This window comes from Crotalus tigris, unplaced genomic scaffold (genome assembly GCF_016545835.1).
Source record: "Crotalus tigris isolate CLP2741 ecotype Arizona unplaced genomic scaffold, ASM1654583v1 scf7180000024427.8105951120:4207309, whole genome shotgun sequence".
Taxonomy (NCBI): Eukaryota; Metazoa; Chordata; class Lepidosauria; order Squamata; family Viperidae; genus Crotalus; species Crotalus tigris.
The window spans coordinates 3076239-3089161 of NW_024100595.1; the positions used below are offsets into that span (position 1 = coordinate 3076239).

The window sequence follows — 12923 nt, forward strand, 5'->3', positions numbered from 1 at the left end:
GTTTGTACACATTTTTTTCTTCTGGAATCTAACCCCCACCCTTGCACCAACATTCCTTCTTCAAAAGACCTCTTTCTTCCACTTGGTGAGAGAGAAGTGTCAAGGAATATTTTAAAATATTTCTCTCTCTCTCTCTCTCTCTCTCTCTCTCTCTCTCTCTCTCTCCCTCCCTCCCTCCCTCCCTCTCTCTCTCTCTCTCTCTCTGTGTGTGTGTGTTTGGGGCCTCGAGGTGATCTTAACCTTTTTGAACGAATCGCCCCCTTGAGCCAATGAGGAAGTTGTCATCGCCCCCCTCCCCCAAAATAACCTCTCAATCACAACATAGGAAATAATTCTTCAATTTATGCAAACACTTTTTTTGTTTACTTTAAAATTGTTATCAGGACATATCGATGCAAATTATTTATTTCTAGTCTTTTTCCCATATCTCCCATATTCTGGCCAATAGCGTGCCACTGTATGGGTAGAGGCTACTGCGCAACGCGCACGAAGATAAGCGATGCGTCTTTACATATGTACGGCATTCTGTACTGAAGCTAGCTGGAGGAACATTTGAAAACACAATTCAATCCACTAACAGTGAGCGATCTGATGTTTTTTACAACAGATATACAGCGATTCACTGTACGAAAAGTCTCAAAAGTGTCCCCAAAACTTCTCGCTCCATTGCCCCCATATCGCCCCCTTTTCGTTCCTTCGCCCCCTGAAAAAAATCGCCCCCTGGGGGGCAATATCGCCCAGGTTAAGAACCATTGATCTAAACCCTGCAGCCGGTTCCTGGTTCAAAATTCTTTAAACTCCTTATTAAGTCTACTCAAAATAAATCCTGTGATACTGCATAAATTTTTCAACCATGAAGAGTCCTAGAAAGCATGATAGTTTAGCCATGCAATCACCGGAAGGAGTGAATCTGAAATTTCCAGCCTCATTAAAATACAATATGAAACTTTACATCGCTGCAGACAGATTTCACCAGCAGGATCTGAGGTGGTTCAGAGACTCACCACAATGGCGCTGGGGTCTGCATATGTTTGCCCTTCATTTAGAACGAAACTAATCAAAATTAGTTTGAAGCAATCAGGGTATTTTTTTCAAGTCCCAGAATGATCAGAAATTCCAACTTAAGGCCATTGTTTTTTAAAATTTAACAAAACACAGGGTCTACAGAACTAGCACAAGCGAGGCTCCTGAAAACATGGTCTAAGATTAATCATCCAGACTTTTAGCACTGTGGAGGCTGCAGGAGGAGAACTGTGTGAGACTGTGATAGCAGAAAAACAAATGAAATGAAAATTAGAGGGATCCTTAGAGTTCCATAGTGAAAGTCAAATCAGTATCCGACATTTTTTTCCTGTAGTCTTCATCAAACCACTCATTTTGAGCCACGGTGAAGTGGTACTTCCAGTCACCGACCGTCCCTGTAAGGCAATCACACCATATAGTCTGCTTGGAAATTTTAAGTGGTGCTTTCTACAAGAGCCTTAGAAATGGTAAAAAAAACCCCAATAACACTGGACATTAATTTCATATAATAACAACAATAATAATAATAAAGTTGGAAGGGACCTTGGAGGTCATCTGGTCCAACCCCTTGCTCAGGCAGGAAACCCTATACTATTTTGGATTAATGGCTGTCCAGTCTCTTCTTAAAAACTTCTAGTGTTGGAGCATTCATTGCTTTTGGAGGCAGGTTGTTCCACTGGTTAATTGTTCTAACTGTCAGGAAGTTTCTCCTTAGTTCTAGGTTGCTTCTCTCCTTGATCAGTTTCTATCCATTGCTTCTTGTCCTGCCTTCAGGCGCTTTGGAAAATAGCTTGACTTCCTCTTCTTTGGGGCAGCCCCTGAGATATTGGAACACTGCTATCATGTCCCTTCTCCTCCTTCTCATCATTAAACTAGACACACCCAATTCCAGCAACTGTTCCTTATATGCTTTAGCCTCCAGTCCCCTAATCATCTTTGTTGCTCTTCTCTGCACTCTTTCTAGAGTCTCAACATCTTTTTTACATCGTGGTGACCAAAACTAGATGCAGTATTCCAAGTCTGGCCTTACCAAGGCATTGTAAAATGGTATTAATGCTTCATGGGATCTTGATTCTATCCCTCTGTTAATACAGCCCAGCACTATGTTGGCCTTTTTGGCAGCTGAATTTACTGTACTGGAATTATCAACAAGAGATAACTGTAATAAGAATAGCCTTTGCAAATTCAGCCTTTCGAAGAACATTATAGGTAGTCCTCAATATATAACCATTCACTTAGTAACCGTTCAAAATCACAACAGCATGTGACTTATAACCCATCCTTGTAACTTACAACCGATGCAGCATCCCCACATTCATGTGGTCAAAATTCAGTTAATTGGCATCTGGCATGTATTTGGTTGCATGGGGTCATGGCCCAGGCCTGTTTAATAACCTATAACAGTGATGGCGAACCTTTTAGAGACCGAGTGCCCAAACTGCAACCCAAAACCCACTTATGCATGGTCGAGTGCTGGGTGGGTGTGGCCCATTGGGTGGGCGTGGCCCATGGGGTGGGCGTGGCTGTGGTGGTAACAGCAGATTGGGTGGGACTAAAAAATTCAATCAATCAATTCCAACTTTGCAAAATATTTTTTTTTTCCCACAAGAAGTTGAAATTGACTGATTGAACCTTTTTTTTTTTTTTTTGCACACGGCGGCGGAGGCCTAAAGCTAAAAGGTTTTATAAAACCCAGTTGAAGGCCTAGGATTGGGGCGACGGTGCGCGTACCCACAGAGAGGGTTCTGAGTGTCGCTTCTGGCACCCGTGCCATAGGTTCACCACCACTGACCTATAATGTCAGGTCCTGATAAATCATCATGGAGAAATACTCCAGTTCCTTACACACATGTTCCAAAACACAGAAAACCTGTATTTCTCCAGGATTCCTCTACGTTTCTTGCAATGCAGGATACTTAAAGACAGTTCAGTTCTAGTGACTTGCCGGGAAGTGGGAAAAAGCATACCTTTTCTCATGAATGGAGAAATGGACTGGTCCATGACAGACAGGGGTGCATTAGCTCGGTTAACCATGGGGTTGTGCTTCATGACTTCGAATGAGGTGTGATGCACAATCTTGTCTACAATTGCCACGTCTAGTTGCTTCCCTATAAACTGCATTATCTTCTGGATTTCACGCTTTGGGTCCTGTGTGAGATGAAGGATAGCAGAGATGGATAAAAGAGAAGCAGAACTTTCTTGAGAAAGACTTGAGAAAAGGTGGCGTAAGGTTCCAGCCTCTAAATCCTCAAACTGATTCAACGTGTGCCTTGATGATCTTACCACCATCATTTTGCAACAGTGCTGCCTCCTGGCTGGGCGAGGGAAACACACATGTTGGCAACCCGCTAACAATCGGTCCTCATGCTAACAAAAAAGACCAGTCACAATGAGCAAATTGCAAACTTTGGCCTAGTGGTTAAGGCGCCAAGCGAGAAACCAAAGGGCTGTGAATTCTAGTCCCGCCTTAGGCATGAAAGTCAGCTGGGTGTCCTTGGGCCAATCACACTAGGAAACAGAGTTCTAGTCCCGCCTCAGGCATGAAAGCCGATTGGGTGACGTTGGACCAGCCATTCTCTCTCAGTCCATTACATAAGCTTAGGCAACAAGCCAATTGACCAATTCCTGTCCCAACCAAAGACATAACACTCATTGATCTAAAAAAAAAAAAAAAAAACGAGGAAGAAGAAAACAATGAGCAAATTTTCAAAGCTACAACCCTACTTACTTTAAAAAGTAGACCGAAATAATGCCATGGCAGCACAGATCTTAACTCAAGCTCTCTAACAACCAATTTACCGTATTTTCCGGCATATAAGACAACCCGTCGTATAAGACGACCCCCGACTTCGGAGACGATTTGCATGGTTAGAAAGTCATCTTATACGCCGGAAATTACCGTATTTTCCGGCATATAAGATGACTCGGCGTATAAGACAACCCCCAACTTCAGAGACGATTTGCATGGTTTAGAAAGTCATCTTATACACCGGAAAATACGGTATTTTCATAACATTTTCCAAGTAAGTGGACATTGTTCCCAAAAGGGGAGATCATTGTTACCCTTTTAAAAATTTTAATAAATTCTAGGATCCCATAAAGAGGAAAAGAACTTTTATTTTTAAGATCCCCATTATTTTCATTGGCTTGCATAAAAATGTGAAGACAATGTACTCATCTCACCCCTGCAGGAGAAGGAGCTACAGAGAGAGAGAAAAAACATAATTTTCCAGTCCTGTTTCCATTCAGACTTTCCTTCCAGAACTCACTTTTTTAATGTCTTCATAAAAGAGATACAGGACACGGTAAATATCTTTTGCTTTCCACCAATCCTTTATGTGATTGTACCAAGAGCCCCAGGCCACTGGCAAATACAGAACAGAGAAAGGTAAGAAGCCATCAAATTCAGAGTCAAGATCCCAGCAAGATGCACAAAAACACTGTTTTCAAATATTTGGGGCTTCCTGCTTTTTTCCATTAATACCCTGAAAACATTGCAAAATGACCCCCATATAAGCGAATATTTGTAGCTCTTAGTTGAACTGTGGGGCCCCTGTTGCTTTCTGAGCTTGGTTGTTTTCTTGCAAACTAGATACAAAGGATTTTGCAAATCCTACTCCATCTAGCACTGATGAAGTTACCTAGTTGGGTAACAAAATGTCTCAAGAAAACAACCAAGCTCAGAGAGCACCAAGGATCCTGGAACTGCTTCTGCCATCATCAACCTGCCTTCATTGCAGATGCAGATTTTCCCTGTAGTGCAATTTACTTTCTTGTAATGCAAGGCTTACTAATAATGCATCTAATAATCATTTCCCGCATGTAATCTGCCCTTTACCTTACTGAAATCTCCCCACCTCCCAATTACTTGTTCCTTTCAAAAAAAAAAAAAAAACAAGAAAGGGGTGCTGACTTACCTTTGCCTGCCATGAAAATCTCCAAATATTCCTCCCATGTTCCAGGATGGGGTAACGTTTTGTTCATTCTTTGGAAATGGAAATAGGACACCAGGCAATCCTTGGGATTTCTTGCCATATAAATGAACTGAGGCAATAACAGCAGGAAAAAAAAAACAGTCCTGGATTAAGCAATAAGTAAAAATAGCACTGTGCTTGAATGTTTCAAGGCCTTGGCAACTCTGAGGCAGGTGGACTTCAACTCCCAGAATTCTGGCTGGGGAGTTGAAGTCCATATGTCTTAACACTGGAGGTTTTTAAGAAGAGACTGGACAGCCATTTGTCCGAAATGGTATAGGGTTTCCTGCCTGAGCAGGGTGTTGGACTAGATGACCTCCAAGGTATCTTCCAACTTTACTACTACTACTACTACTACTACTACTACTACTACTACTACTACTACTACTATTATTATTATTATTATTATTATTATTGATCATCGCATAGTCAGCCAGATGTTCAGACTGGATTTGGCATTTTGTCTACCTATCGAGTCCTTACCCAGGACCTGGGATAGGCAGATGTGGATGTTTGATGGTATTACAGATATCGTCGCAGGATGGAAGCAGTTCCTAGTAAGGCCGCCTTTTTCAATTGACTAATAGCGAATTTGTCAATGCCAAGGGTGTTCAAGTGGTGCTCCAGTTTTGGGATTGCACCCAAGGAGCCTATGACTATTGGTACTACCCTTGCTTGCTTTTGCCACAGTCTTTCTATTTCTATTTGTAGGTTTTTGTATTTTGTTATCTTCTCCAGTTCTTTCTCTTCTATTCTGCTGTCTCCAGGCACTGCCACGTCCACTATCCAGACTTTTTTGTCTTTCTTATCGACAATTGTTAAGTCTGGGGTGTTATGTTGCAGGTGCTTGTCTGTTTGAATTCTGAAGTCCCAGAGCAGTTTAATTTTATCATTTTCTATGACTTTCTCTATTTTATGATCCCACCAGTTTTTGCTTATAGGCAAATGATAATTTTTGCAGATCTTCCAATGCACCATTGTTGCTACTTTGTCATGCCACTGCTTGTAGTCAGTCTGTGCAATCTTCTTGCAACAGCTTACCAGGTGGTCCACTGATTCTTCAGCTTCTTTGGATAGGCGGCACTTACTGTCTGTTGCTGTTGTTGTTGTTGTTGTTGTTGTTGTTGTTATTATTATTATTATTATTATTATTTGCCAAGGTTGAGAAACACTAGAATCAAGGGAAGGAAGGGGTGGCACCACAGAGAGTTGGGGAGGACCATTGCCTTTCACTGCCACACTCAACTCTGGTTTTCAACAGTGTTAATGTTAAGGAATGGAAGAGTCGAGCAGCTAATTGTTGAACTTTGCTTATGGCGGGGTGGGGACAAGTCATAAAAGAATCAAGGTTCCCCCATCCCTGGTTTAGGGCATCAGTTGGCCTTAATCCAGCCCTGACAAGAAATCTTTCCCCATGTGACAGCAGATAAGAGATGTCTTCTCCCCCTCCCCAAAGGTATACAATTGACCATCTCGGTAAGAAGGATTTCACTCCATTCCCACAAACAAATGGGAATGTGGAGGAATTGCTCCACTTAGAGCCCAACCTACTTCATATGACTTTTTTGTGGCAGGAGCAGTGGTGGGATTCAGCCGTTTCGCACCACTTTGGCAGAACCGGTAGCTAATTTTTTGTTGCCCAGGCCCAGAATGAACTTCCGGAAGCAGCATCCACACAGAGAACTGGTGGTTCACATATTTGAATCCAACCACTGGGCAGGGGACTAAGGTAGGAGCAACCAGGACATGTGTTGTCTTAAGGTAGGAGATAAATCTAACATGAAGTAAGTAAGTAAGAAGGTAGTCAATGACTCTGTTTATATTTAATTTGGGATCTTCTGGAGAAGATTTGGCAGCAACAAGAAATACCTTGCAGTTCTCGGTCCAGAAGGACTTAGGGAGCAGCTGGACAGGAAGGTGACTCTTGAGGGTCCTTGGAGAGGGCATCATTTCAGCTTGGTCCACTCCTGTTTAAAGACACACCAAAGACAAAAAGGATTAGAATCCGTATTTGGACCTGAATTAATAGTTAAGACATGTCTGGCTACTTGTACAGATTTGTTGAGGATCTCTCGTTAGGCATCTTCCCCTTGCCCCAATAAACAACTTCTCCCAGGCTTCTGTGTGGAAGTGGCAGGCTAGTTAGATCTACCCAAGGTCTGGAATGGCCTTGCCCATTCAATGAATGGGTGTCGATGATGCACAGAGGCCCTCTGACATTTCTCCAGGTCGCCTTCTTGTTGGATCATATCCACGATCTCTTGTATCCAAGTGGTACCTAAGGAGAGAGGGAGAGACCGACATTCGTCTATCCTGTGCTAGGCAGAAGCGATGTAGGCCTCACAAAAGAAGCTGAAGCCTGCAATCACTCACCTTTCTGCAGGTTTTCTGTCACTTCTGCCAGCCCCAAAATGGGGAAAGGGATTACGCAACTCTAGAAACCTTCCCTCTGATCATCGTCAGAAAGATTTAGCAAAGCCTCACAAGAACTATTTCAGCTTGTACAGCAGCTAAGAAAGGTTGGGAATTGGATTTTGCAAAGGATCACTAAACCAGATTAAATTCTTTCTGACAATACAAGATCATTCTTACCCAATCTAATGGCCATCCCAGACAGCTGAACAGACTTTCTTGGAAAACCCAGCAGAGTTATACTGGATCAATAATGGAATCTGTCCAAAGTCAGGAGGAATTTACTTTAGTCCCCTGGAATGCAAGGCAGTAAAACCGGTCAGTCTTAGAGGAGATCGACCCTGACTGCTCTTTAGAAGGCCAGATCCTGAAGTTGAAACTCAAGTACGTTGGGCACCTAATGAGAAGGAAGGACTCACTGGAGAAGGGCCTAATGCTGGGAAAGATTGAGGGCAATAGAAGAAAGGGACGACAGAGAATGAGGTGGCTGGATGGAGTCACTGAAGCAGTAGGCCTGAGCTTAAATTTACTCCAGAAGATGGTAGAGGACAGGAAGGTCTGGAGGAACGTTGTCCATGGAGTCGCAATGGGTCGGACACGACTTCGCAACTAACAACAACAACATAGATAGCTTGGGATACTATATACTCGCAAACTGAACATGACTTCATCCCTAGATTCTTACCTGATTTGGGGTAAGTACAAAGAAGTACGTCATCTGGCTTGGCTTGGAAACACTGGATTCGATCCCATTCATTACAAATGCTTGTTGGTAAGGGAATCCCTTCCACCTCACTTAACCTAGGACGGGTCTCTGAGGTGGGATCTTTTCCTTGCTCCATGAATGTTAGTTATAACATAAGACAGGCAAAAAAATCTGAGGAAAACAAAAAATTCTTTCAAACATTCTCTAAGCAGGGTATTGGACAAGATCACCTTCAAGATCCCTTCAAACTGTAGGATTTGGTCAGTGGTGGGATTCACCGGTTCTCTGTGTGGATGCTGCTTCCAGAAGTCCATTCTGGGCCTGGGCAACAAAAAATTAGCTACCGGTTCTGCCAAAGTGATGCAAACCGGCTGAATCCCACCACTGGCTTTCGTGTTATTGGGAAAACTACATTACTAGCAAAAATCTTGATTTAACAGACTTCAGGTTAACGGGTTTCAGATCTAAGGGAAAATCTTTCTTTGCATTTAGCAATCATCCCTATTTGGTGGACAAAGCCCACTACATTCAATTCAGCCTAGATTATTTATAATTTATTTAACTACGTAGTGCTATGTAAATGGGTAAATTTAGGAAAACAACATACATTTGGATTTAATAGCTACTCCATTTTCCATTCATTCTATAATTTTACTACATTTTTCTTCAGGTCATAAAGGAAGACATTGTATGTACTCAAAGCAGTTTGTCTTCAGTTTGTTATGCTTTCAAAGTTTCAGGGTAGCCCGCTTTATGCAATTCAGAGCTACAATGCTAGCCAAGATTTCAAAACTACAGTTGCTTTGTTTGTATTAGAAGAGGTTTTTTTCTGACTAACCATCCCTTTGGGGGCAAATTGTCTTAAATTCAGGGTATTGTGGTCTATTTTTAAGATGAATGTGGTCACCATCATACCTAATCTCTTCTACTCTTTCATTTCCTTTTAAAATAAAATGATTGGCTGCTAGAACTGCTAGAACTGTCAGTCACAGCCTAGTACACAAGTTCCTCCTCCCAGTGATTTTGGAAGGAGGGGGGGAACTGAGGGGAAAGGAGTTTGGGAAGGAGGTCTGGAGTCCCAGGCCTAAGACCTCCATCTCAAAAGCCAGATACCGGATTCTCTTTGGGTTCTTGTATCTATAATCCTCGCTTAACCTCCACAATTGGCATCTATTGCCTGTTTCTCCATGGATTCTGCTTGTAAGAAACCAGCTGTGCTCAAATAGTGAATACGTGACTCTGTGATGCAGCAGTGATAGTCATACATGCAAGGACTGGTCATAAAGTTACTTTTTTCAGCAGTGTTGTAATTTTGAATGATTGCTAAACAGGACAGTCATTAAGCGAGGATTGCCCATAGGGTCCTCTGGGTTTTCTCCAGCTTGCGAAACTAGCAAAATGATAATGTGCCACTTTTAGCCTGCTTTTAGGGCATTGGAACGTTAGGGGGTGGAAGTGGCATCGACTTGATTTTGAAATGAATTAAATGCCTTTTAGGCACAGCAGTTGGGAAACTGTAATTTGCAAAGAACACAAATTGCTTGCAAATAACTTTCGGAGTAATTTGCAAATTGAACTTGCTTGCAAATAACTTTCCTTACACATACCAGCCGCCTCGCATGTGTTGTGACTCACCCAGTGTTTAATGTGGAAAAAAGTCTCCTTAGTATTTTGAAAGTCTCTCAGGACCTTGAGCAAAAGTTTGAATCTCAAATCTCAAATATGTACCCGTGTTGCATGACTGTAGTATTCTTATCTTTTTTACTGTCCCCACTTATTGGTGTTATTTTAATTATTATTATTATTACCCTGTTCCTTTGCAAATACAAGGGAGCTTCTGCACCGGAGACAAATTCCTTGTGTGTCTAATTATATTCAGCCCATATTCTAATTCTAATTCTACTTTTTTTCTCCACCTTGTTGGGGAATGTTTAATCTCCCAAAGTCAATAATTTTCAAGATACTCATGTACTTTTTAATCTCACATGTACATACACATATTTCTACCTTTGTTTCCTTTGCTATTTTATCTCAAACACACCTTGTTATTGACTTTCTCCTTATGAATAAATAATTATTTCTTTAAAGGTCTAGAAAGTCCCCCTCCCCAACCTAGGTCACATTTAATTTATTGGCAATTTTAGTTTGGTTGAGTATGTTTTAGTATAATTGTTGGCTGAACAGCATAGGCCAATTTTCCATCACATTTTAGGAGAGCTGGGTTAGTCCAATGTTGCAAAAATAAAAATAAAAACTCAGAAAGAGCTTAATAGCACATTTTCCAGCTAACATATATTTTTTTTTTATTAAAAAAGCACTTCTATGAACAGAATGGGTCCCTTGTTCTACTGGAATTTCCAAATATCATTCAACAGAGATTATACCAAGAATGGGCAAATTTTGGATCCAGGATCAATCAACCTTGACTCCTGTTTGATCAAATCATATCGTATTCCCCAGAACGAGTAACATGTTATTAGAGCAGGGGTTCTCAACCTTGGCAACTTTAAGACTTGTGGACTTCAACTCCCAGAATTCCTCAGCCAGCTTTGCTGGCTGAGGAATTCTGGGAATTGAAGTCCACAAGTCTTAAAGTTGCCAAGGTTGAGAACCCCTGTATTAGAGCAACGTATTATTGCATCATTCAGAGTTGGGAAGTATATGGAAACTGTAACGTAAGCTCAACTGGTTTAGCATTTTTAAAAACAGTAAGGGGGAAAAAAACGTGATTGCCTCAAAAACGGAAGAAAAGGAATATTACAGCCCTAGGTACTGAGTCCTTCAATCAGTAGAGGGCTGTTCACCTCTGACTTATGAAAAGCCTAACCAACAATCGATTATATTTCCACACAAAGTTTGCACCTTTCCTGCACGCTCAAAATATTTCCATAGCTCTCCCATCTTTCAGGATGGAACAATAGGACAGTATAACAGAACTGGAAGGGACCTTGGAGATCTTCAAAGTCCAACCTTCTGCTCAAGCAGGAGACTCTGTACCATGTCAGAGAAGTGGTTGCCCACTCTCTTATTAAAAACCTCCAGTGTTGGAACATCCACAATTGATTGGATTCCCCATAATTTCTCCTAAAGTTTCAACTTCAGTAGAAGACATGGATTTGTGTGTGTGTGTGTGTGTGTGTGTGTGTGTGTGTACGCGCGCGCGCGCGCACACACACACACACACACACACACACACACACACACTGCTACTGTTGACTTTCCATTCCAGTACCAAATACTGTACTTGCTTCCTCAATCTACACTCAGTTTTAGCAACCTGGTATGCCTTTGGCCACAGTGGTTATAGATTATAGTTGAATATCAATAAAAATAGAGCTTGAAGGGACCTTGGAGGTCTTCTAGTGACAGTCCAACCCTCTGCTCAAACAGGAGACCCTATACCAGTGGTTCTCCACCTGTGGGTCGGGACCCCATTTGGGGTCAAACGCCCATTTCACGGGGGTCGCCAAACAAGGCTGTCCGCCATTTTTTCCCCCTTTTCTTTGGCCACGCCCCTGGCACCCGGTGATGTATAAGTGGTTGGGGGTCACCACAACATGGGGAACTGTATTATGGGGTCGCGGCATTAGAAAGGTTGAGAACCACTGCCCTATACCAAGGGTAGGCAACCTTGGCTCTTTTATGACTCGTGGACTTCAACTCCCAGAATTCCTGAGCCAGCCCATTTCAGATAGGTGGTTGTCCAGTCTCTTCTTAAAAACCTCCAGTGAGGAAGCACTCACAAGTGCTGAAGGCAAGCCATCCCACTGGTTAATTGTCCTCACTGTTAGGAAGTTTCTCCTTAATTCCAAGTTGCTTCTCTTTGGTCAATTTCCAACTGTTGTTTCTTGTCCTGCCTTCTGGGTGCTTGGGAAAATACGTTGACTCCCTCTTCTTTATGGCAGCCCTTCAAATACTGGAATACTGCTATCATGTCCCTTATGGTATTGTGAAGCTTCCTCTCAGTAGGTTTCATTGTATCTTGCCTATTTCATCTTTTGCTGACTATCGTCCCAACCCAATATGAAAAACACAGAAAAACTCTATAATTCTTCCGCAGTGCATCTATGGAGATTCTCTTATCATCCAGCTCATGGTTGTCATGAAGGTGTCTTTTTTTCCCCAAAAGGCGACTAGGCTTTCTTGGGTTTTTTTTTTCTTTGAAAATATTTTCACTTCTCATCCAAGAAGCTTGTTCAGTTCGGCCTGCAAAATCATGCCTCTTCAGTTAAAATAAAGGCTGGAGGTGTGGACTTACCTGGCCTTCTGTGATAATCAAGCAGGACAGGATCACTTGAAATGGGAACCTGCTCAGGTGTTGTTTCCACAAAATAATGCTGCCCAACTTGGTGTAAGTAATTAGACTGTTGTCAGCATGAGCCAATCACATTTTCAGCATCCAAGCAACTTCTTAAAGGAGCTGGTGTCTGATTCCAAAGTCCATTTGTTTTAACTGTTTGATCAGTGAAATGGTAATGATTATCTCAATAGACTTTTGAAAAACAAACCAAGTTTTTGTGGCAAAAACAACTGCAGTGATTCACTTAACAACTGTGGCAAGAACGGTCATAAGATTGGGGTAAAATTTGCTTAGCAATTGTCTCGCTTAGCAACAAAAATTGGTGGGAAAGCATGCAACTGCAGCTGGTCAGAGATGAGGAAGAGGAACTGCCTTCCGCATCTGATCCAAGAAACACGTAGGGCAGAGAAAAGGCAGGAGAAGGCAAGGTCAGCCAGATTCCTCGTGAGGAGAAAACCTCGCCCTTCTTTTCTTTTTTTTATTTATAAGTTTTATTGGTTTTTAAAAC

The 12923-nt window shown here is 42.0% G+C and overlaps 1 protein-coding gene across 2 annotated transcripts; it reads right to left on the reverse strand.

The window, feature by feature from the left end:
* Positions 1-638: 638 nt before the first annotated feature.
* On the reverse strand, positions 639-12534 carry LOC120302304 (sulfotransferase 1C2-like). Of its 2 annotated transcripts, XM_039330476.1 has the most exons (8): positions 12374-12530; positions 8095-8286; positions 7150-7275; positions 6867-6964; positions 4941-5067; positions 4293-4387; positions 2991-3171; positions 640-1418 (listed from the first exon to the last, which is right to left on the reverse strand). In XM_039330476.1, the coding sequence occupies exons 2-8, from the start codon at positions 8249-8251 to the stop codon at positions 1306-1308; spliced, it is 897 nt and encodes a 298-aa protein (XP_039186410.1). In that variant the 5' UTR covers positions 8252-8286; positions 12374-12530; the 3' UTR covers positions 640-1305. The 2 variants fall into 2 exon arrangements, with proteins under 2 accessions (XP_039186411.1, XP_039186410.1); XM_039330477.1 differs by lacking the exon at positions 7150-7275 and having other exon boundaries at positions 639-1418; positions 12374-12534.
* Between the last annotated feature and the right edge of the window lie 389 nt (positions 12535-12923).

Coding starts and splice junctions, on each gene's coding strand:
- LOC120302304 (XM_039330476.1), bottom strand. CDS start 8,251: ATGGAGCAAGGAAAAGATCCCACCTCAGAGACCCGTCCTAGGTTAAGT. Junction 6,965..7,149: donor AAGGCCATTCCAGACCTTGG/GTAGATCTAACT, acceptor GTCTTTAAACAG/GAGTGGACCAAGCTGAAATG. Junction 4,388..4,940: donor GATTTTCATGGCAGGCAAAG/GTAAGTCAGCAC, acceptor TGTATTTGCCAG/TGGCCTGGGGCTCTTGGTAC.